Source organism: Nothobranchius furzeri, chromosome 5 (genome assembly GCF_043380555.1).
Source record: "Nothobranchius furzeri strain GRZ-AD chromosome 5, NfurGRZ-RIMD1, whole genome shotgun sequence".
NCBI classification, from domain to species: Eukaryota; Metazoa; Chordata; class Actinopteri; order Cyprinodontiformes; family Nothobranchiidae; genus Nothobranchius; species Nothobranchius furzeri.
This window is the reverse complement of record NC_091745.1, coordinates 46,932,838-46,958,120: the sequence shown is the minus strand read 5'-3', so window position 1 is coordinate 46,958,120 and position 25,283 is coordinate 46,932,838. Positions and strand designations below refer to the sequence as shown.

The following is a 25,283-nucleotide window of genomic DNA, read 5'->3' as shown; positions in this document are numbered from 1 at the left end:
ACGGCCCTGAGGTCCTCCGGCAGCTCGTTCCAGAGGCGAGGACCGTAATACTGGAAGAAAAATCAGATTTTTTCCCCCAGTTCAGTTAATCGGTTTTGAACAAACAAAAATATCCATCAACACTGTCAACTGGACTAACTTAGGCAGCACCAGTTTGATCAGAAAGGAATGAGTGTTCTTAATGTATGGCAAGCGGATTTATCATTTAACAGGTAGACGAACTTCCAAAAAATGCAGTACTGATTTCTTTGCTTTGCAAGTTTTAATTAGAAACCTAAAAGAGTCAACAATGAGGAATATAAATTTTAAATTCCTCCTAAAAAGCCACATGGAACATTTACAATTGTTGCAATAAAAATAAGAATATTTTGCACTCTTGTAAAATAGACACAATGAGCAACAATGTAATTACAAATGTCTTCATATTTTGGACAGTTATTAGAAACTAGATGGGATACAAATTTATTTCACCTGCACCTTAAATTTGGAACAAACTGCTTTTACAACTCTAGATACGTAGCCATTCATGATTAAATGAGAAAATAATTGCGTACATATTTAATGACTTTTTAATTGTGGAAATGTAATAGCGTAGCTAAAAATAGTTCTTGAAGTAACGTTGCAATGCATTGTGGGATTTTGACCTAGACAAGCAAGTGTGTATTTTGTACGGGTGTCTGAAGGTCTGAGTCACTCTGCTCAACTCAAAGTTGTATCTTCGTTTCTTAAAGATGTTCAGACCGGAAGGAACTAAGCACCGCTGTTGGGGGCGTGCTAATCGGACTCCAGATACCCAGATAGGATATCAGTTGGGAATTTTTTTTTATCCTTTTCCATAGCTGGGAATGACCACGACCACATGAAACAGCTGGGAAGAGAAATGGCCGAGCTAAAGACAGACAAAGCAAAGGATGTAAAAGACTGGATTTCCACAGTGTGGAGCAGATCAAAGGGTGTGAGTGTGTTTGCTCCATACATTTTGACGGTGGAAAAGGTCCTACCCTACATTGGAGAATGACAAAAATGAAGGAAACCAGCTGAGCGTTTCGACCAAACAGCAGGTAAACGTAGACAAAAAAACTTTAGACCAGAGGTGGGTGGTAAGTACAGAGTGCAGACACAAACAATATCCTGAGAGTAATAAACAACTTAAATAAATTGTTACTTGAGCTTACTTCAATTGCAGTTTGTTTGTCTAGCATGACCCAGCACCACTTGCGCTGTGACGTCAATCGTTATGTAAAAACTCCGTTTAAAGACTGTGATTTCATTATATGTGAAAACGGCTTTCCGTAAAACCTTCAGCAACGCACTGGGAGCCGTGCAGGAACGTCACCTTATCAGCTCTAGTGAGACAGACAGACGGCTCGGCCGCGGCGAGCTGCGCTGACTCGTCGCCTCCTCAGGACTCTTGTTTGCGTGTGAACCATGGTGTGAACCACCACTTGAGCACTTTACACGTCTGGAGATATTTACCGAGATGTTCCTATGCCGGTTCAAAGACAGGACGCGAGTCTGGACTGGAGGAGAACCCTTGTTTTAGAGCGAGGAGACACGTTTGTTTTCCGTCTTTACTTCCAGCCGGCGTTGTAGAAGACTGTTTGATGCGAACGCTCAGCTAACAAGCTAACTGGAAATGTTGTCACAAACTAGCTAGTTGGTTAGCTTGCTAGCAAGCTAGCGGGGTTGTGTGTTGTTTGGGTTTAGCAGCGGTGCTGCTTGGTGTAGGAAACCGCGGCAGAAGCTCGCGCTGGGGTCTGCTGGGTGTTCAGAGGACCTGAGCCAGTTTGGTTCCTAACCTTTACCGGAGACTAGAGAGCGTTTAGTCAGAACAATAGTTAATTGTTCAGGCAACAAGTTCGGCACCGCTGCTTTAACATCACTCAGATGTAGATGTGAATGTCAAATTATTAGTTTAGATTTGGCTATAACGGGACAAAGCCGATACTTTGTTTTACAATGTTGAATGTTGGGTTAGTGAAAGTGGCGTCATACGGAAAAAAGTACGAGTGGAGATGCCCAGAGCGTCTCGGGTACCCCGGATTCTTTTGGTGAAGCTGTTGTCAGTTAATCAAAAGCACAGCTGACGAGGTGAACGCGCATTGAAAAATCGCCCACATGCGTTGGATCAGCTCCCGGACTTGTGAAAGGCATCTGAAGCGGCAGGAGGGAGACGAGAGCGCACAGCCCTTGCAGCAGCCCGGGGGAAGATGGCGGAACGTTCCCACAGGAGGTGGTGAGACCAAAACTTCGGCGCTTCTCGGATTCCCGCACAAACCACTTTTCTCAGATCGTTGGACACATGCAGGCCAAAAAACGATATTTAATTCTGTTCTCCGCCGGCACCTGTCTCATTCTGCTGTTCTGTTTTGGGGGAATACAAGTCCCGCTGTCCAGGCGGGGGTCCCACAGGCGTGATGACCGCAGCCTCACCGGCTATCACCTCGGGGCACGGTGGCGTCGCCTGTCCGGATTCATGCAGGCTTTCAGTACTCTGGGGAAGGACAGTAGCGATGAGCTGCATGGACACATGTCCCCTAGGCAAAAGAGGGACACCAACTCAGGCCTGTACACTGGAAAACGCTGCAGGATGGAGACTTGTTTTGACTTTTCTTTGTGTGAGAGGAATGGGTATAAAGTGTACTTGTACCCCCAGCTGAAAGGAGAAAAACTCTCAGAGAGCTATCAGAACATCTTGGCTTCTATTGAAGGGTCCAGGTTCTACACACCAGATCCGGGACAGGCGTGCCTCTTTGTCCTGAGCTTGGACACTTTGGATCGAGACCAGCTTTCTCCCTACTATGTGCACAACTTAAAAGCAAAAATCCAGGGACTTCCTTTATGGAACGAAGGCAAGAACCACATCATCTTCAATTTATATTCTGGCACATGGCCGGATTACACAGAAGATCTTGGCTTTGATATAGGCCTGGCCATGTTGGCCAAGGCCAGTATTAGTACAGAGAACTTTCGACCTAACTTTGACATTTCCATCCCTCTTTTCTCTAAAGACCACCCAAGGACAGGAGGGGAAAGAGGGTATTTGAAACACAATACAATTCCCCCTTATAGGAAATACATGCTTGTTTTTAAGGGGAAACGCTACCTGACTGGAATAGGTTCAGACACTAGGAATGCTTTATACCATGTGCATAACTCGGAGGATGTAGTCCTCCTCACCACCTGTAAGCATGGGAAAGACTGGCAGAAGCACAAGGACGCACGCTGTGACAAAGACAATGCTGAATATGACAAGTGAGTACTGCCCTTCCTTTCTGCATGATTTAATTAGACTTTTAGGTCCTCTGTTGTAGTGTTGTCAAAAAATCAATACCTAGATATGAATCGATACTAAAAGTGGTATCTAAATGAGATATTCCATCCCTGTGGTATCGATATTATGGAGTCTCACATATACACAGCCTTCTTCAAGTAAACCGACACACACGACAGCCAGATGCCGTAAAGCAGCCTCCGCCTCCCAGACAAACAGAAGAAGAAGCATGGCTACATTGCAATTTCCCACGCAAGTTGTCACCGATCCAAGTTTTGTTAACAATGGCAACAGCGAATTTGGGAGGCGCTTCACAGCCCAACTTAATTAGCATACCAAGTCCGACACGTAGTTGTATATTCACGCTTATATGCTTAAAGGAAAACTCCCGTTTATTGCAACCCGGACTTAATTTCTAGCATGCACTACATTTGTTTACTCACGCTGACAACTTTGGTGCTACTTGGAATCCCCGGGCTATTTAGATCCATCGGCGAATCGCCATCAGTGTATATCCATATAACGGGTGCGGACGGGCACCCATGGTGCAGCCTTGAAATAAGACATTATCTGCACCAAAACATCTCAATGTCGAAAGGTTTTGTTAGGAATCATTACCATGATTCCCCTGTTCGTTTGGAGCGGGTCTGGGATTTCTGGGCGTAAATAGCCTAGCCGCGGCTAATCTAACCAGCGCTTTTAATGACGTCACTGCCGTGCGCCAATCTGTTTTTATTAAGATTAGATGTACCTTTGTCCTACTGTGGAGAAATTCGTTTTCTCCCTTTATTGACCAACAGAGTTGTTCAAAAGTACAGAACAAAACATATGGCATTACAGCTTATGACAAAAATGCACCTCAGAGTTTAAGCAGCAAAACATCACTATGCAAATAGTGTATATATAGTGAGACAATTCATGATTTAAAGTGTTAACTTTCGCCAGTTTTTGTATGCATGTTTAAAAAATGCTGGTACTTGAAAGGTTTAAGCACTTTATACACTTAATTCTTAACATTTAATTTTTGCAATATAAATTGAGGAATGTTATTTTTTGAATAAACCTGTTCAATAAATTGGTGTTTTTAAATAGTATCAAAATCGAGCATCAAGTTTTTCCCCCAGTATCGAATCGAGTTTGAAATTTTAGTATCGTGACAACTAGGGCTGCAACTAACGATTATTTTCATAATCGATTAATCTGTCGATTATTTTTTCGATTAATCGATTAATCAGTTTGTTATTGTTTAGCTATTTAACCAATACAAGTGATGAATGCATTTCAGTTAAGAAAAAGAAAAACATAGGAGAATTGTGCAGTTGACTGCAATCGATTTTATTGCACATGAACACAGTCAGCAGTGTAAAATGAGCTAAACAGTGCAAAATATCCGTCCAGAAGAATTTTTTGGCATCAAAATATAAGAGGTAAATTCCATAAAAAATTATGTAGAATCTAGAATAGAGTTTGTAAGTGGTATGCATTGCTGGGGGGTGAGTGTCTTGTTCCCCATGTAGTTGTCCATCGTTGCTTGTTTTTTTCTGCATAAGAAACACAAATTGACTGACATAAGTACACATATAAAATAAAGCAGCACACACACTACAACACTAAATCAATATTATATTATTTGAATTAATTAACAATATACAATGATCATTTATTTTGATAAAAATGCGTTGTGAGGCATTTTATAGTGTTAGACAGTAAAACAGCCTTTTAATAGTAAAAAAATGACTTTTTCTGAATTTCTCCTGTATTTAAAAATTGAAAGCGTACAACTATGCCGCATTATATTCACCTGGACACAGCTCGTCTGTATATTTTTCTCCGCGGAGTTGTCCTCTTTTGAATGAGGAACTTATGGGCCATTCCCATCTGTACCGGGTCGGGCCGGTTAGCGTAGGTTGTTTACATATCTGGGTGGCCTGGTATTTGTCCGGGCCAACCAAGGCTCATTCTCAGCCCTCTTCTCGAGGGGGTCTGCTTCAGGCCGACTAGGGCCAACACACCCACTGCTGACAGCAAATTCACACCTTCCATTAGAGCAAGCCTCTGATTGGTGGGTAGAATCAGCCCACATGGGCTTAAGACAAGGATATGTGGAAACAACCGGGCCAGGCTGGGGCCGACTGGGGCTACCCGGCCCGGGCCGACCCGGTACAGATGGGAATGGCCCAATAGTTATGGGTTTGTGCCGTTTTTCTCTTAACGAGAACATTCTTATAAACAGACGTGCTAAATTTGGCAAGCGCATGATTCACAACACGGAGATTCACGATTGCATTTAGTCAATCAGAAGTAGAACACCGTAGACTGACGCAGCAAAAAAAACATGTTTAACATCCACTATAACGAACTCAGCTAAAACACTAAGTCCCAAATTTGATCTGCGTGTAGTGATGACTTATTTTCTGTAACTTACTTACCGGGCTGTCTCTTCCTCTGCTGCATCAGCCCCCACATGTTTTCGTCTCAAATGTTCACTTAGGGACGTCGTGCTTCCGTGCCATGCTAGATGGTTTTTGCATATTTTGCAGGTCACCCGTCTTTTCATGACATCTAGAGTGACGTGCTCCCATACTCGTGAGGTTTTTGTCCGGGGTTTCTCTTCAGTTTTGTCGCTTCTATTTTTCTTCCGTATTTCTTCTCGTTCCGCCATCTCTCACAGCAAGTTGAGCGTCAGTAACGTGATACGTCATGAAAACCGAGGGCACTTATTGGCTCGTTTCTTCTTCTACGGCTCCACTGGTAGATCAGTGGCTCATTACTGCCACACACTGGCGGCAAATTTAACAGATTGTAACCGATGTCAGATTGTGGTAAAAATAGACTTTATGCGGTAAAATGTGATTATTAAACAACTAATCGATGACTAAAAAAGTTGTTAACTAGATAGATTATAATCGATTAAATCGATTAGTTGTTTCAGCTCTAGTGACAACCCTACTCTGTTGTCTTATTTGGTGCATTTGTCAAACGTTGGCCTTATAGTAATCAAACTAGTTTCAGCTGTAGGATTTTGAATGAGTTTCTTTCAACAGTATGAAAGCATTTCTGTACGTTTCTTTTGTTGCATTATTGATGCCCCCAACTTTTCCCAATCTTTCTTGTGAGCTGTGTTGCTGAGCTTCCTTGTTATGGGATAGACGATGTAAGCCTGGAATGTCAAAAAGATATGGTTCTCATTTCCCAGAAGGAAAAACCTGTTATTATAGTTTTCCCATTGTTTGCTCATCTGATTAACTCAATCATAGACCTTTAGTGGATCACTGTGAGGCCCAGCTGAATTAATTGCTTTAATGTCAGTCACAAGAACTATTTTATTAATGTCTTTCAATCGGTGTCTGGATCTGTTTCCAACACCTGGGCCCTTTATTTCCTTTAGCTTTTGACATCTTCTTAATGCTCTGTTTTTTTTAAAAATTCAAACCAGGTATTTATGCGCACAAGCTTTATGAGCAAATGTGTAGCTCAGTATTTTATTTTTACTGACCATTATCTCTCATTAATGCACTTTTACACTTTTCTAAGCTTTCTAAAGATTGCCAAGCCACCCTGTTTAGTGTGCTCAAATCTGATCTGATGAGCAAACCGGCGTCTCTCTTTCTCTCATCTATCTTTGGACAGTGGGATTCATTTTGTGTCCCCCAGACGGTGCCGTGTTATTACTGATGACTGTGGGGTGCTGGGTGTTTGATTGTGGATCTTTGGAGTGGATTAGTAGTGACAAAGCTCTGGTGCCAGTAAGGGGAAGCCACTCTGGCTCTTGTTTGCTTAATCATTTCACAGACAAACCCATTAGCATTAGCCAGGAATGCCCTGGCCCCAACCAGTGTCCTACATGACCCGGATATGTGTGTGTGTGTGTGTGTGTGTGTGTGTGTGTGTGGTGGTGGTGGTGGTGGGGGGGGGTTGCTAAAGCAACCTTAACAGAGAGAATAAAGGGTCTCTGCTGTTTAACCTAGAGGTTTCTCTAATTCTACAAACCTGATTTTAATTGGTGGGTGATTAAAATCTGCTTCTGCAGATCTAGATGTCATGAGAGTGCAGGATAGTGGCCCCGGAGGACCAGGGTTGGACACCACTGAGAGAGTAGTACTCACAAGCTCCTGTTCTTTATCATGCTGGGGGACATGAACAATACACCCTTTCTACTGCTTGATGATGGCCTGCTGTTAAGTCCAACAAGCAGTGATTTAAATACAAAGTCACAGAAGACAATTAAATCAGGAATCGGGAGTTTGTTCTCAAGAGGGCACCACCAAGAGGCGGAAACATGCATTGCACCTTAAAGACTTTGTGATACTGCTGTGTGCAATGCCTCTCACTCTAGCTGGGCAACCGAAATGCTGCCAACACTGCATCTGTTCAACATTTGAGTCTAATGCAGAAATCCTTCCACAGATGAAGAGCAGGTTCAAAGGAAAGTCTTTGCTGTTTTTTTAGGCACTTTTCAGGAAGTGAAGTCAGTGAGGTTTTCTTTACCCTTGTCCGTTTTCTAGCAGAGGCAGATTCTGATTGGCTAACTGCAACACACCTGCTTTCGTTTGCGCTTCTTTCTTTGGTAAAAATACAACGTTGGTGTTTTATCTCCACAAATAACACAAACCTGAACGTGTTTGCCATGTTGTGGAGTCGCCAGTGCTAATGGTTAGTTTCTACTAGCTGAAACTCGCTCTTCCCTCTCCTGGCTGCAACATCAGTGTAGCCTTCAGTGGTAAGAACCCAAGGTGGGCAAGGCTATGAATGCCAATTTCTCCTGTGGCGTAGATCTGACTGACTTTTCTAATCTGAGTCTTTCCCCATTGATCATTTGGCAACTAACGCAACTCATATTTCAGAATAGGGCTGCAACAAACGATTATTTGGATAATCGATTAATCGGATGGGGTCTCGACACGATTAATCGATTAATCGGATTACATGGGGAAATTTTTAAAAACTGCTAGGGAAACGTTATTTCTCTCCTTCCTTCACTTTATTTAACACAACATTATTAGAAAACAGTTCAATAGCAGAAAAACAACATGCCATCACCTAAATTGTCTTATAAGGTGTATAGACAGAGACCCTAAGCTACATCTATCTGTGACCTAAAATGCTTGGTCCAAGTTAAACAGCTTAAGGGCAATTCTCATCTGTTTTGTTTGATCTCATCTGTTGACATTTATTTTAAATGTAATTAAACATAGGCTGTGAATTAATCAAAATTGATCACTATTTCCAAAAATGACTGAAAAAATACCAAATAAAACAAAAGTAAATGAATGCCATTCTCCTTGCGATGATGCCCTGGGCAACTGCCATAAAGTCACATCAAGAAATGCTGCTGATCATTCCAATGATCCCAAATAGACTCACATTAGGCCACATGAAAGCAACTGAACCCAAAAATATATTAACCAGTATATAACTGCACTCTCACACAACACGCCTGCAGCAACAGTTAGGACTCCTCCCTCCCTTTTAAAAGCGTTTTTGCTTCCGAGGACATTGTGGTTGTAAAACCACATGCTAGTAGTCTGGCCCCGGTGTGATCAACCAGTTTCTGCGGGAATGTGACGGCAGAACCAGGGCCAGATTAACACTTTGTTGTACCCTGGGCAACAGTATTCAAGGGCTCCATCATCACGACCCGAGGATCACCATAATGTGGTCACATACAGAATATTTTACTGTAATATGCAGTAAATATACTCAATACTTGAATGCCTGACAACACGTAACCCGCCCAGAGTAACCTTTGACCCACCTCGTGTGGACTGACCAATGAGGAGAGGGTCTTAACTTGAGGCCCTCTCTTCATTGGTCAGTCTGCATGAGACCGACTCTCAACTGACATTCGAAGTCATAGGCAGCAAAGCGTCTCTGTGCAGCGCAAAAGCCCGGGTGGACAGTTTGTTTAATATAGGGTGATCATATTTCCATTTCCAAACAAGAGGACAGGGGATCTGTGCCTATGATGTCACACTATGGCAACTCCACACAAACCATGTTGGGACCCATTTTTTGTAAGAACTAAATTAATATCAGATTCTGCCAATAAAAGGGCTCTAAAACAATTCATATGTAAATATTTTGCATATTTAATGCAAAATCTCATTTTTCTGCTTTAGTGCTGCAACAAGGTTTTATTAATAATAAATTATTATACCTTTTGTTTTACTACAGCATCGGTAAGCTTCCTGTGCACAGATTATTAAGGATGCTTGTTTCAGCTGTGAGATTAGACGATAGGATCAATGATAAAATAAGTTGTCACACACTCCATGGAAACTTTCAGAGAATCCACAAATAGTGGCTTTCAAATGGTTTTGTTACTTTTTGCAAGTTTAGAAAAGAAGCAGATGAGACAGCATGTCTGATTATTTAGTTTTTCATCTGATATATTAGAACATGTCAGTAATGTCTGAGGGGCTTTTACAAACACTGTATAACTAACACTCCTGGAGAGGGCATGAATTACACAGAGGCTTCTGGGGAGCCCAGTTATGGGGGGGGGGGGGGGGGGGGGGGGGGAAGACATTTTGCCTTGGCCCCCAAAATGTCTTGAAACGGCCCTGGGTGTGTGACTGAGTTTTGAAGGTGATCTGAATTGTATCAGATGTATAACTATGACATGTGTATAACTTATTGTTTTTTACTGGTAAAAACGTGTAGTGGAGATAAATCTACCTACATTTTACTTTGTTTTCTTGTTTTTATTTAACTATTTTCCTGTCCTGTCTGTCTCTCATCTTCCTGCATCTCCTCATAATTCTCCAGAAAATCTGTTGCCTGGATTCTTACCTTTTCACCTCATCAGTTACTTTTGAGCAGATCAAAGAGATCTCCTGACCGCAAAGCGGAGAACGCGTTTTCGATGCTGCGTGAGGTGAAATCACCACAGCACAGGTGATGAGCTCCGCAGCAGAGCGCTTCAGGCACAAATAAGACAGAAAATAGAGAACATGTGCGGACATGAACGATCGTGTGCTAATTATAGTTTTTTGGTTGCGCCACTTTGAGAATGGACCGTGCGCTGGAAGCAGCTGCCTGGATCGCTGTGCAACAATGCGGAACCGGTTCGCAGCAGCGCAAGTCTGCAGGCTCTCCCTCGCGCTGATCTGCGGCTCTCCCTCGCGCTGATCTGCAGCTCTCCCTCGCGCTGATCTGACTTGCTCTGGTCTGCGCGCAACGGTGGGCGGGAAGGGGGGGGGGCGCTTTTGGAAGAGTTGTGCGACACAACGAATCGATGACGCAATTCGTTGCCAACGCTTTTAGTAATCGATTTTCATCGAATTCATCGATTCGTTGTTGCAGCCCTATTTCAGAAGAACAAGTAAAAAAAACTGTTTCTCAGTGAGCTTGCTTTTTAAGTGAGTTGTGACACACATTAACACAAGAGGAGCTATCAGGAAATAAGACCCAAATCCTGCCGTCTGAAGCTGCTTTCTCCTCCAGCTGAATTCTCTGCAGAAACGGGCGCACCAGAGCTTTTTTCCCCATAGAATAATACTTACCAAGCTTTCATTCCTACTAGAGACCACTCCAAATGTATTAAACTATGAGTGAAGGATCTCTTTAAAATCAAAGTTGCGTGCTACTTTTACTATTTTCTACACAAACCTGTGTTGATATTGAGCAGGTTAGAGAACTATACAAACTGTAAACAGCCAAACTTTACAAAAATATTTTCCACGTTCAACACAGCTAGTTTGATTTAATTACATGGCAATTTAAAATGTGTTGAGTATTTTACCAGATATACATGTTCTGTATTTATCCTGGATGGACGTGGTTCTGTTTGGCTTTACAGCAAAGATTAAATGGATAAACTTATACACAAACCTGTACCTTATGGCCTTTTTGGTCAGACAGTGCAGTCTGTGGTCTAAGTGGGTGGAAGTGATTGTTTCTGTGCCTGGTTGTGGTCTTTTGTGTAACAAATCCCACTTATCCTCTCCCACAGGAAACCAGGAAGTTGTGACACTCGGTTTAGGCCCTTACAATAATTGCAGTGTAAAGATCATGTCATTTTAATGCAGTTATTCAGACCTAATTTTACAGATGTTGACTTGCTCAGCACACGCAGACATTACAGGTTGTGCGGTTTTTATATCTTCTTTGCAAAATGAGTCTTTGTTTTAGTGAGAATTCTCCAGCATTTATTCATTTTTCTTAAAATTTCAGATAAACACTAATGCTGATGTTAATTAAACATAACATTTTGGTTTGCTGTTGTGAAGATTAAGTTCAAATTTACAACTCTAGGTTGTTTGTGTTGTGTTGTGTTGCTGCATTCAGGAGTTAGTCATCTACTAGCTTCCCTCATCCCAACTTTACAGTTGCTGCATCTGCACTAGGCCGCTGTGTGTACAAGCCTGCAGCTAAAAGAAGGGAGAAGTAATACAGCAGGAGGCCGATCAGATGCAATTTTACCCTCAGACTGAAAGCCCTTTCACAGCTTGTTTCCAATTAAGAGGCGCTGCCAAGCGCAAGAGTATGAGCGGGATAAAGCAGGAGAATGGGGGGCATCGTCTCAGCAGAGTGGGAAACAAACCGAGTGAAAGATGGGGGTAGAAATAAGAACACAAAGAGAATGGAGTCTGAAAAACTAGAAGATGGAGCGAGAAGGTAAAATGTGGAGGATGACAGAAGAAAAGAAAGCACATGCCATCTATCCCGCAGTAAGAGGTGAGCACAGTAGCCTGGCTGGCTGCTGACGTTAGTATGCTAGGTGTATTTATAGACTTGCAGAGTTTTAATCCTCGGTGTGGGCCAAAGCCCCTGGCAGAGGGCTGCTAGCCAACTTGATGCATTCTCTACAAGCTTGGGGAAAATGATAATCCTTGAGGGAGGATTTAGGTTTCTGAACATGAACTATATATATGTTTATGCGTATTTTTCTCAGTCAACAGTTTCCACACATTAGATAGGCTGGTGTGGTTGGGATTTTCTGGTCTTATTTTAGTTGTTCCCATCCTGTTTTCCTCTCTGCACCTACAGGGACCCTTTCCAGTTTTCTCACACGATTGGAAATTACTAGAATGAATTAGCTAACTTCTCATTTGTTGATTGTAATACATGTTAGGTCATTTTTATTTCCAGTTGTAGTCAATGATGTTTCACACCCCTGCCCAGGTTGTAGCAGCAGGTTGATGATAATAACCAGTGTTGATTTCTATCTTGTTTCTTTAAATATGAGATGGGGGGGGGGGGGGGTGGGGGGGGGGTATTTGTGTGGTGGTGTGACCATGATGGTAACGCAGTGCAGGACTGTGGGGGTGTTTGAAGCATGTTGTGTGGTTGCTTTCACATCGCGTTAAAATTGCAGGGAAATAAATATGTCGGCTATTGTCCATAACCGCAGCGTTTTTATAGGATATCAGCCCAGATATTTCTAACTGTGCATCCCTAGGTTATTTAGCTTCTGCCCTTTTGATGTAGAGCATACTGATGCAACATGCAGAGAAGTAGGCCGGTAAGCCATAAAACCACTCAACACAATATTCCTCAGTGTTTTCTCTCTCTTCAGGTGCAGGATGCTCCGTCTGAATAGAAGTAATGTCACTGCAAAAGTTTTCTAAACATCAAATGATTTTTTAAAATTTTGACTTACTTGTTGGAGGTTTTTAATTGATAACACAAATGGCTGCTGCAATCATCTTCTTTTAAAGTACCAAACTTCAAATAGCAAACATTACCTGGTTTACGAGTATAAAAGGTTTTATTTATCTCTGCTCTTTGTAGTCGAGTGTGTGCTGTTGTACACCAAACCTTTGATCTGTTCATCGTTTGCTTAGCGCGTTTTCTGCATTGTCAAACCTTGTTAACTTGTTTTAGAAGAGTAAACAAGTAGAATCCTCTTGGGATTAATCAAAGCTAGAAATCTGTCTTGTTGGCTGTGAAGGGCAATGAAGTAAATGAGTCCACAAGAGAGGATGTGAAAAATAAAAAAACAAAGCAGATGATCAACAGCCCAGCAGGCTTGTAAACCTAATGCTGAAGACACAAACTAAAGTCATATTCAATTGAAATTCAGATGCTTTATTTCCTGACTGGCTTTTAGACTACAGAGTCCTGTGCCATTTGTCTGCTCTTGTCCTGACAAGATAATGCATACCTTATCGCTGGCAGCCATGTAGGTATTGTATTCTTCTTGGAAAGCTGGAGCAGTATGAATAAACACAAGGGGATGCCCACTTGCCAGGAACTAAGAGCAGGGTTTTTCCTGCGTTCAAATTTGCGTGGCGGCCGCCTCCAGCTATTTTTGTACCGCCCCAGCCTGATTTCACTCTGCCCCCAGCTATATGGATGTTATTTTAACTGCAGTTGCAGCGTTGTGCCACTATGGGGGCGCTGTATCAGCAGCGGTGCACCGAAAAGCGCTAAAACCGCTGCAGGAAAAGATCAAAAATGGCTTTTCTCACTAGTTGGTACATATCTATGGTTGGTGCTATTGTAGGCTGACCAGTGACCATACGTCCTCGTTCCCCCGGACATGTCCACTTTTCACTCTCTGTCCGGGGCATCTGGAAGGGTTTCCTACCTGGATCAAAATGTCAGGTTTTTCATCCAGGAGCAGTGATCGGGTTATGGGGGGCTAGATATCTGTCAGGGAAAGATCCAGTTTCTGCCTATATTACAATATTTATGAACTGTCAGCGCAACAGGGATTCTTTTTAGCGGAGAGGACGCAGAGCTCTGATGCACACGCTGCGTCCAGCACAAGATACATTCTCAAGGTGGCGCAGCAAAACCTTATTATTAACATGATCGTTCATATCTGTTTATGTCCTCTTGTACTGTGTTTAAATCATTCTTGACGCACTCCGCTATTCGTGTGCTGTGGTGATTTCACCTCACTGACGCAGCATCTAAATATACACCCCGCTTTGCGGTCAGGAGATCCCTTTGATCTGCTTAAAAGTAACTGATGAGGTGAAAAAGTAAGAATCCAGGCAGCAGTTTTTCTAGAGAATTTAGAGGAGATGCAGGAAGATGAGAGACAGACAGGACAGGAAAATAGTCACATGAAAACAAGAAAACAAAGCTTGACAGTAAAATGTAGGTAGATTTGTCTCCACCACGCGTTTTTACCTGTATAAAACAATAAGTTATACACATGTCATATTTATACATCTGATACAATTCAGATCACCTTCAAAACTCAGTCACACACCCAGGGCCGTTTCAAGGCATTTTAGAGGCCAAGGCAAAACGGAACACCCCCTAACCCTAACCTGTACATAATAGACATGCCACCAATACATTGTTAGCAGCAGAAATTAAATGTTATTACCATTTCCAACACAAATGCATGTTAATAAAATGCATTATATTTTACTGGAGATATTTTTGTGTTATTTTGTCTAAGATGAGTTAATACAAACCTAAAATTTTACTGAAATGTAGGTCAAAAATTAAAAAATATTTTTAACTATAAATATCAGATGTGGAAAAGGGAACCAAACAGTAATCTAACGCATATTACTGAGCCTTTTATAATATTTTGCCTTTAAAAAAAGTGAGGCAGTTGAATGCACAGAGTATGCATGTGCTGGCGCATGGTCAGGATGGTACCACCTCTGCCTCAATTTGAGCCAGGAGAAACCCTGACTAAGAGTGATCTAATAAGCTAATAGGATGGCACAGACATGGTTGTACTGCCAAAACGGCTTGAGACAAGGAGGATTGGAGTGTTGGCCGAAATAGTAGTATTGGGGTGTAATTTCACCTTAGTGGTGATGGAGACGCTTTTCTATGGGTAAGTTTGTTAAAACACAAACGCAGCCTGTGGTTGACGTGTCAGGAAAGCTGTGGACAAAGTGAAAAGCTTTGCGTGCTAGCTAAAAACTGACATCAGATTGAATATTTATTAGCACGTCTTTGGCTCCAAGTGGGGCTTATAAGATGCACAGAACTGACTCATCATCGATTCTTTGAAATAGCTAGCTTGGCATGAGGAGAGCTTTTACAATAAAAACATGATGCGAGTGCTGCATGTGGAACTGTGGAGTGTTCTAACCTGGCGCCAGTCAATTCCTGCAGGCTTTTAAGCCTTCGGTTGGTTTTGAGAGGAAACGGGCAAAGGTATATGAAAGGTACTGTTTGATAGTGATGCTATGTCCTCTCTTCTTTAAAGTCTTGATCTGAGGTAAAAAAAAAAAACAGTAACAAAATTGGATTATTTTCTAAACCATTAAATTGTACATTACCACTGGAACTCCAAAGGTTGTTGATCACAATTTTGCAATCAGATTTAATCTTTTGGTGGTTTTTTTCCTTCTCAGGCTCTCACTCCTTTAACAGCACTTTAAATGGAAATCTTCTCCTCTTGTTAGCCTCCTAATAGGATATTAGCTCTGATTCACACTCATGCAATCTGACCATAATTGAAGGTCTCATTACTACAGATTTATTCATTCTTTCTCCTTGTTGGGTCACAGTCTGAGCGTGAGACAGAAAGCGTCTTTCTTTGATCTTTCCCCTGTTTGAACTAATTAGCTGCCTGCAGCAGTAAGCAGCGGTGGCCGTGGAATTCATAAACCGATGAAGTTTTGCTCTGGGCCCGAGTGTCTGGAAGGATTTAAAAGCTTTCACCTGCCTCTGGTGCAGGATTGTGTCTTTTTACAATGGCAGAAACTTTATTGCTGAATAAATACTACGACTGGAAGAGTAGCACAATTCTTTATGTGCTAGACTAAATACAGAATGATGTAGTTTCACCTAATTTAACTCTGATCATTTTAGTTCTTTGTGGGAATATAATAAAGTAGTGAAATATCTGCTGAGCAACATAACACGTCCACAGTTTTGGATCATTCTTGCATTATTTGTTATGTATTCAGCAAATTATTTATCCTTTCAGTCTGGTTTATGTGCATCACTGGTCTGATATCTGCTCTGAAGGATTGGGCTTGACAGTTGCAAACACTGAAAATAACTGATCTGCTTACATTTATTTTACTTTTTTTAGAAAATTAAAACAGTTCCATTGATAAAGCAAATCAAATGATCTAAAAGTTAAGGTGACCATTGACAATGAAGCTAAATGGGTTCATATTAGTTTTCTATTAGGTCTGTTTGATCACTTTTTATTGCATGTTTTACTTTGTTACTTGAAGCATCACATCATGATCCAAGGAACAAATCATGTTCAGGTTTAATAGACAATGCAGGAAGAAACATGATGGAAATGAGAAGCAGATGTAAACGTAAAACTAGGGATGCACCGATGGATCGGCATTTGATCGTAATCGGCCGATAGCGCCCCTATCGGTTTTGATCGGAATTTTCAAAATAGATCAAAGCAAACCGATCAGGTAGGGTTGTCACGGTAACCAGTGTAGCTCTAAACCCCGGTAAAAAAAAAAAACGGTAAAAAAAAAAAAGTTGACAATAATAACCGTCTTGTTTTAAAAAAAACTATATTATCTCGGTGGATTACCGTGGCTGCGGTGTAGGCGCGGTGACCCTTACCAGCCACCGTATCATCTGCTGAAGTTGCCGGCAGCACATACACGCTTTGTTTACAACAAAACTTTCTTGAAGCTAAAGCTGAAATAATGGTCAAAGGAGGAGACGGCAGCGCTCAGGACATTTATTATCCCTCAAAGAAGACAAAGTGGGAAGTACGGGCATCTTTTGGATATTTGAAGAATGCCGAGGGACAGCTGATAGAAGACGGCTATCCTGTTTGCAGCACGTGCAGGAAAAGTGTCTGTGAAAGGCAGCAACGCTTCAAATCTCATGACACATCTACGTGACCATCACCCACAACTCTACAGTCAACACAAGGCAAGTTAACGTTAGCGTTTTAGCTAAAATGCGTGATCCGAGGATTTGGGTTGAGGGAGAATGCAACGAGTCGCTATATAAAGCAGCCGCAGCGCCGCTACCTGCATATAAACCGTGTCGCGGACACCGCCATGTTGAAATGACGCTATGCATTATGGGGTTCCCAGGGGCAGATAAGAGTTGGTCTCTCTCCGAGAATAATTATGAATTTAACAATGATTACTGCCTGATGACATTTTCCCACATCTGCAAAGCTCACTGGAAGGACACAAACCGAGGACAATATTTTCCTGATATAGGGTTTATTACTCAAGTAAGGGTAAAAAAAGTATCTGATTAGAAGGCTACTTGAGTACTGAGTATCATCTGATCTAATATTTTTAAATGATGACATCAAACAGACATAAAATACGAAGTTATGGGCAAATATTGGTATTTTAAAGACTAAAGGGGAAAAATGTAAACAAATAAACAACATAATTACAAAATAACACATTTTAGGCAAAATTTAGACACAAACTGAGGACAATATTTTCCTTGATATACAGGGTTTATTTAGATGTCTGAAAATGTAACACGTTTAAAAAATATACCACGATAATACCGAAAACCGTGATAATTTTGGTCACAATAATCGTGAGGTTAAATTTTCACACAGTGACAACCCTAAACAGACCATTTTAGATTAGGTTACATTTCCTTTATTCCCAGATTATGTAGTTTGTAGCACTCATTATAATGTTGTAGAAAATTTCTGGCCAATCCACGTGATCGGTATCTGTGATCGGTATCGGTGATCAGCATTCTTTGATATCGGTATCGGTGATCGGCAGCAAAAAACCTGATCGGTGCATCCCTACGTAAAACTCATGATGAATAACCAGGAGAGTAAAGTGTCCAAAGCAGAAGAAAACATGTTGAGAGTAAAAACAAAGCCTGTAAGCCTTTCATATGTGACAGAATACAATGCAAACATTCCTGAACTTTGTTTCATTCATTCAAGTTTAATTTTTGAGCTGATTACACCCCTAAACATGATTTTGGTTCTTTAAAACACACCAACTGATTTAATGCATTAAAATGAGGTGAATTGACATTGACAAGGTGCTGGAAAAGGCTTGAATTTGACTTTGGAACAGTGTCAACACCCTGGGATTGGTTGTTGAGCTGTTTTGTGAACATGACTAGTGAAACGTATCAGTAGACACCCAGAAGATTACATCCTCCAAGCTTTTATTTTTGAAGAGAAATGTGAATACGTTTGCAGAGTGCCACAGATTTTTGCTACTTCATGCAGTTTTGTGTTTCTTCTGGAAAAACCACAATGGTTTCCTCTTTATCTATCATCATTTGTGCAGCCACCACCCTGTAATCTCTCTCCTTCTGCCACAGAGGCGATGGGGCGTCCCTCTCTGCGGTCTTGTAATTGTGCAGTAATAATCCTTTCCCTCTCTTGAGAGTTAGAAGACTGTGTTTACACTTCATTTTTGGCGGTTCAACTTGGCAAGACACTAATTTACACCCTCAGCAGCAGAATGAGTCTTCTTTATTGAATTTCCATCTGGGATTAATATAATAAAGTATTTTGAATTAGAATTGCATTGAATTGATTACCTCTCATTGACTTCCCAGTCGATCTGCAACATCAGGTTGCAGAAACCTCTATTATTATAAGTTTAGGGTATTTAAATGGATATCTAATTTTAATTAAAAAAAATTGTGAAATATTAGTCACTCATTTTTTCCCTTTTTGCAAAGAATAACTCCAATTTATTAGCTTTTTAAACCTTTACAGTGCTTTAAATTTCAAAATAAGAGTTTCTTTAAATAGAATTATCTGCTGATTAACTGCAGATGTAATAGAATAGTTCTCACTCCTAGTTAGACTTTTATATATTCCATATGTATAATGTGAAACTCTTGAATGGGAGGGGTGGGGGTCACTGAGAGCGGAGTTGTTTGTTTTGAAACATGTGCTGCAGTACCTAGGGATGCACCGATCTGGTTTTTTGCTGCCGATCACTGATACCGATATCAAAGAATGCTGATCACAGATACCGATCACGTGGATTGGCCAGAAATTTTCTACAACATTATAATGAGTGGTACAAACTACATAATCTGGGAATAAAGGAAATGTAACCTAATCTAAAATGGTCTGTATTAGGGTTGTCACGGTGTGAAAATTTAACCTCACGATTATTGTGACCAAAATTACCATGGTTTTCTGTATTATCGCAGTATTTTTTTTAAACGTGCTACATTTTCACACAGTTAAATAAACCCTGTATGTCAGGAAATATTGTCCTCAGTTTGTGTCTAAATTTTGCCTAAAATGTGTTATTTTGTAATTATGTTGTTTATTTGTTTACTTTTTTCCCTTTAGTCTTTAAAATACCAATATTTGCCCATAACTTCTTATTTCATGTCTGCTTGATGTCATCATTTAAAAATATTAGATCAGATGATACTCAGTACTCAAGTAGCCTTCTAATCAGATACGTTTTTACCCTTACTTGAGTAATAAACCCTATATTAGGAAAATATTGTCCTCGGTTTGTGTCCTTCCAGTGAGCTTTGTAGATGTGGGAAAATGTCATCAGGCAGTAATCATTGTTAAATCCATAATTATTCTCTGAGAGAGACCAACTCTTATCTGCCCCTGGAGCCCCATAATGCATAGCGTCATTTCAATATGGGGGTGTCCGCGACACGGTTTATATGCAGGTAGCGGTGCTGCGGCTGCTTTATATAGCCACTCGTTTCATTCTCCCTCAACCCAAATCCTCGGATCACGCATTTTAGCTAAAACGCTAACGTTAGCTTGCCTTGCGTTGACTGTAGAGTTGTGGGTGATGGTCACGCAGATGTGTCATGAGATTTGAAGCGTTGCTGCCTTTCACAGACACTTTTTCTGCACGTGCTGCAAACAGGATAGCCGTCTTCTATCAGCTGTCCCTCGGCATTCTTCAAATATCTAAAATATGCCCGTACTTCCGACTTTGTCTTCTTTGAGGGATCATAAATGTCCTCCTGAGCGCTGCCGTCTCCTCCTTTGGCCATTATTTCAGCTTTAGCTTCAAGAAAGTTTTGGTTGTAAACAGCAAAGCGTGCATGTGCCGCCGGCAACTTCAGCAGATGATACGGTGGCCGGTAAGGGTCACCGCGCCTACACCGCGGCCACGGTAAACCCACCAAGATAATATAGTTATTTAAAAAACAAGACGGTTATTATTGTGAACTTTTTTTTTTACCGGGGTTTACCGCTACACTGGTTACCGTGACAACCCTTCGGCTGATCGGTCTGCTTTCATCTATTTTGAAAATTCCGATCAAAACCGTTAGGGGCGCTATCGGCCGATTACGATCAAATGCCGATCCATCGGTGCATCCCTAGCTGTACCAAAATGGCATTCCTACTTCATGCACCTTTTAAATACTTTTGTCAAACCACTCAGAAATTCTTAATAATCTTCAACTTACCATTTGAAGCCTCATATTACTGCCACAGTAGACACATCTAGAACAAAAATGTATTTTTTACTTCCACGAGGGTCAAATAAAAGTAATCCAATTAAATTGTTGGCCGGCTCATGAGTCCAGGGTTTCCCCCAGCTCTTCATAAGCCTGGCGGCCCGCCAGGCTTTGCTTAGCCACCCACCAGGCTAAGCGTCATGCCCCACCCCCCCTCCCTGACCCTACCGTGTCCGCTGTGATACAAGCGGCACAACGAAACTAGAGCCCTCCATCAGCAAATACTGGTGAGAAACAGCAGCAGCAGCACCCCCCACCCCCCACGGCAGAATCCCCAGGCTTAACTCATTTTCTGGCGTGAACCCTGACGAGTCCCTAGGAGAACGAAAAAAATTATTGCAAGTCAACGGGGCAAAAGAGCTATTTTCTAATCGGCTTAGCCTTATGTCCTGGATCGTACATATGTTGTACTGCAATTTAAATGAAAACTAACGATGGGTGTTTCAACCACACCTATCACGTACTTTAAGATTTATCAACTTGTAAATGTTAGTAATTAGCATGACTACAAACCAGACATCGACATGTCACCACAGAATCTGCAAACTGACTAAGAACTGTTGTGATTGGTGAGTCGCTGCGTGTCAGGCCTACAACACATCTAAACTAGGGATGCACTGATCAGGTTTTTTGCTGCCAATCACCGATACCGATATCAAAGAATGCTGATCACCGATACTGATCACGTGGATTGGCCAGAAATGTTCTACAACATTATAATGAGTGCTACAAACTACATAATCTGGGAATAAAGGAAATGTAACCTAATCTAAAATGGTCTTTATTAGGGTTGTCACGGTGTGAAAATTTAACCTCACGGTTATTGTGACCAAAATTACCATGGTTTTCTGTATTATCACGGTATTTTTTTTAAACGTGCTACATTTTCACACAATTAAATAAACCCTGTATGTCAGGAAATATTGTCCTCAGTTTGTGTCTAAATTTTGCCTAAAATGTGTTATTTTGTAATTATATTGTTTATTTGTTTACATATTTCCCCTTTAGTCTTTAAAATACCAATATTTGCCCATAACTTCTTATTTTATGTCTGTTTGATGTCATCATTTTAAAAATATTAGATCAGTTGATACTCAGTACTCAAGTAGCCTTCTAATCAGATACTTTTTTACCCTTACTTGAGTAATAAACCCTATATCAGGAAAATATTGTCCTCGGTTTGTGTCCTTCCAGTGAGCTTTGCAGATTTGGGAAAATGTCATCAGGCAGTAATCATTGTTAAATTCATAATGATTCTCAGAGAGAGACCAACTCTTATCTGCCCCTGGGAGCCCCGTAATGCATAGCATCATTTCAATATGGGGGTGTCCGCGACACGGTTTATATGCAGGTGGCGGCGCTGCGGCTGCTTTATATAGCGACTCGTTGCATTCTCCCTCAACCCAAATCCTCGGATCATGCACTTTAGCTAAAATGCTAACGTTAACTTGCCTTGCGTTGACTGTAGTGTTGTGGGTGATGGTAACGCAGATGTGTTAAGAGATTTGAAGCGTTGCTGCCTTTCACAGACACTTTTTCTGCACATACTGCAAACAGGATACGGTAGCCGTCTTCTATCAGCTGTCCCTCAGCATTCTTTAAATATCCAAAAGATGCCCATTCTTCCGACTTTGTCTTCTTTGAGGGATAAAAAATGTCCTCCTGAGCACTGCCGTCTCCTCCTTTGGCCATTATTTCAGCTTTAGCTTCAAGAAAGTTTTGGTTGTAAACAGCAAAGCGCGCATGTGCCGCCGGCAACTTCAGCAGATGATACGGTGGCTGGTAAGGGTCACCGCGCCTACACCGCAGCCACGGTAAACCCACCAAGATAATATATATTTTTAAAAAACAAGACGGTTATTATTATTGTCAACTTTTTTTTTACCGGGGTTTACCGCTACACCAGTTACCGTGACAACCCTACCTGATCGGTCTGCTTTGATCTATTTTGAAAACTCCGATCAAAACCGATAGGGGCGCTATCGGCCGATTAGGATCAAATGCCGATCCATCGGTGCATCCCTAATCTAAACGTCACTTGCTCAAATATATTGCCCAGCGTCATTTGTAAGGCTGACACATATTGCATGGGAAATGTTTTACGTGGTCTCCAAACTCACACATCCTTTTTCTGAGATGTTGCTTTGCCCCTCAGACAATGTTCAAAGTCATACCAACCACACAAAGGGCTTCAGAGCAGACTCAGTCTGGACATATCCCACCCTCAGCAGCCAGGATTTATCTAGATCTCTCTGCCTGTATGATGGATATTGGATCAGATCAGGGGCATCCTGCAGGTCCTTCTGATGGTGCACTGATAGCAGACATTGTTGATAACATTCCATATTCTGTACTTAAGGTAGGCAGAATTAGACATGACTGCTTTTGTGACACAAGTAGCTGAATATGTTTTTGTTTTATTTTTTAACCTTCCTTTTCTTTGTAGCTGATAAAAACATTTTGTTTTCTTTTGTTTCCATGTGTTTTAATCATTAGTCTTCTACATCACATCTCTGCATCTTTCCTCACTCTTTTCTTTCCCAACTCACATCTATTTATCTGTTTTCCTGTTCTCTGTCTGGCCTTTCACCATTCAGCCTCCATTATTTCCTATTATCTACCATTTGCATCCCTTTATCTCATCTTGTATCCATCCGACCTGCCTGCCCTTAGAAACAGACATTCCTGCTCCAGAGTCCAGACTTGTCACCTAAACCTGCTAGGCTTTACCTCCATTTTCCAACACAAAAACAAAAGATATTTAGAAGAGTATGTGAGCCTTTAGTCTGAAACTGTTCGAGCTTTTCCAAATTTTGGGTATTTAGCATAATATGTGAGTCACTTTTTCTCAACTGCTTAAGACTATCACATGATGCTGCTTGTAATTGAAACAGCACATATCAAACTATGCTGTTGCTATAAACGTGTAAAAGTAGCACGCAGGTAAATTTACTGCTTTGTGATGATCTCACCTTCACATCCTTAAAACAGGTGAATCCACCAATGGATGAAAAATCTCAGCAAGAGGTTCAAAGTGAATTCAAGAGATTGAAAGTTTTTCACATTCACACAGTAAGGAAACATGTTTCCCTGTAGGGGTGGGCAATATAAACGATATAAGGTAGAAACGATATAAAATTGGGTAATGATAGTTTTTGGCTATATCGCAATACCGCAATATCGCGATAACACATGACGTCACTAAGATGCGCACCCTGCTGACATTGGGGCAACAGAATGGCAGTGACTGCAAGCATGGAGTGGGCGGAGGAGGAGGCCTATATCAGGGTGTCCGCGGGGTTTTAAAAAGTATTAAAAAGTGATAAATAAAAATAGTCAAATTTAAGGCCATTAAAAGTGTTAAATTTGGTCTCAGAGGTATTATTTTTTCCAAGTTAGGTATTATTTTTTTCAGACTATCAGGTGTCGTATTCTGAACATCGACATAGAAATATATTCCGAATGAAATGTTTTGAACGATTATAAAAATAAAACAAGCCGATTATTTGCTCCTCCCACTTGAGCTGCCCTGAGTTACAAATGAAGCGCTCCGTTGCCAACTTAGCGACTTTGATGCTATTTCTAGCAGCTCCTCAGACCCCCTTCTTGACTTTTTAAATCTTAAAAGTGCCTAGCGAACACCTCAGAAACATCTCTGGTAACCCTTAGCTACTTTCTGGATAGCTGTCGTCGACATTTCCTGCAGGTTAGCTAAACACTCCGCCTGCGCTCCGGACCGTTCTTCAGGACATTAGGAAAGGGAATGATGTAGTGATGTGTCAGTCGCTAAAGAAACGGCTCTCGGAGCCGGCTCCCTGTTGGATTAACCAGAGTGAGTGACACACACACCGTACCTGCGGGCTCCTGAGCCACTAAAAACGGCTAAATGTGCGCGTGCGGCGCGCTAAACACACATGCAGCTTGCCCCGATTGCTGTGAGACCGGGTTGGGGGTGGGGGGTGCAGCTGTGGTTGGGACAATTATTACATTAACTGATGGACTTGTAAATAAATAGTTTATAAATAAGGTAGAAATAAGTTCCTCACGCTGATAACTAATAACTAATCTCTCTGAGGACACGGTGCTAGTGCACTCTCCTGCAGCACCTTGACATGACTCAATAAATGTTATGCAACATTTTGTGAACATCAATTTATTTGCATTTATTTGTTATAAATGCCACTGTATAATTCTTGCTGTCAGTATTTGCAAGATATTGGTATTTGGGTCTGTACGGGTTAGACTTAAATGAGTTAAACCAAGGTCTACAGCCCTTGGGTCATAAACTATGAGCTATAAGTATATTGGTCTTTTTATACTGGGAATCAGGAGTTCTTTTAGTGATCATCTTGTTTCTTGTTTATTTTTGCCCTGATTGTGCCCTGAGCAGTTTTATGACTGAATAAAAATAAATTAAAAAAATCTACATAAATTGAAAAATCGTCTTAAATAATCGAGATCTCAATTTCAGTCACAATAATCGTGATTATTGTTTTTGCCATAATTGAGCAACCCTACTTTAGCATATCCGGTCACATTATGATGACGTCATATTCAGTGGTCGTTCTGCATCATTTCAGGCCCCGTGGTCAACTGTCTGAACCGCTGAAAAGAAGTGCCTGGCATATTTTCTAAGTAAAATAAATATGCGCAATACGTTGTCAACATCAGTGAGTCTCTAAGTCTATGC

The 25,283-nt window shown here is 41.2% G+C and overlaps 1 protein-coding gene across 1 annotated transcript in view; it reads left to right on the top strand.

The window, feature by feature from the left end:
• The first annotated feature begins 1,321 nt into the window (after positions 1 to 1,321).
• Positions 1,322 to 25,283, top strand: part of LOC107378775 (exostosin-1b) — a 61,243-nt gene continuing 37,281 nt past the window's right edge. Inside the window, exon 1 of the mRNA XM_015949170.3 lies at positions 1,322 to 3,255. Within this exon, the coding sequence (XP_015804656.3) occupies positions 2,303 to 3,255 (953 nt within the window). The 5' untranslated portion in view covers positions 1,322 to 2,302. The remainder of the gene's footprint in view (positions 3,256 to 25,283) is intronic.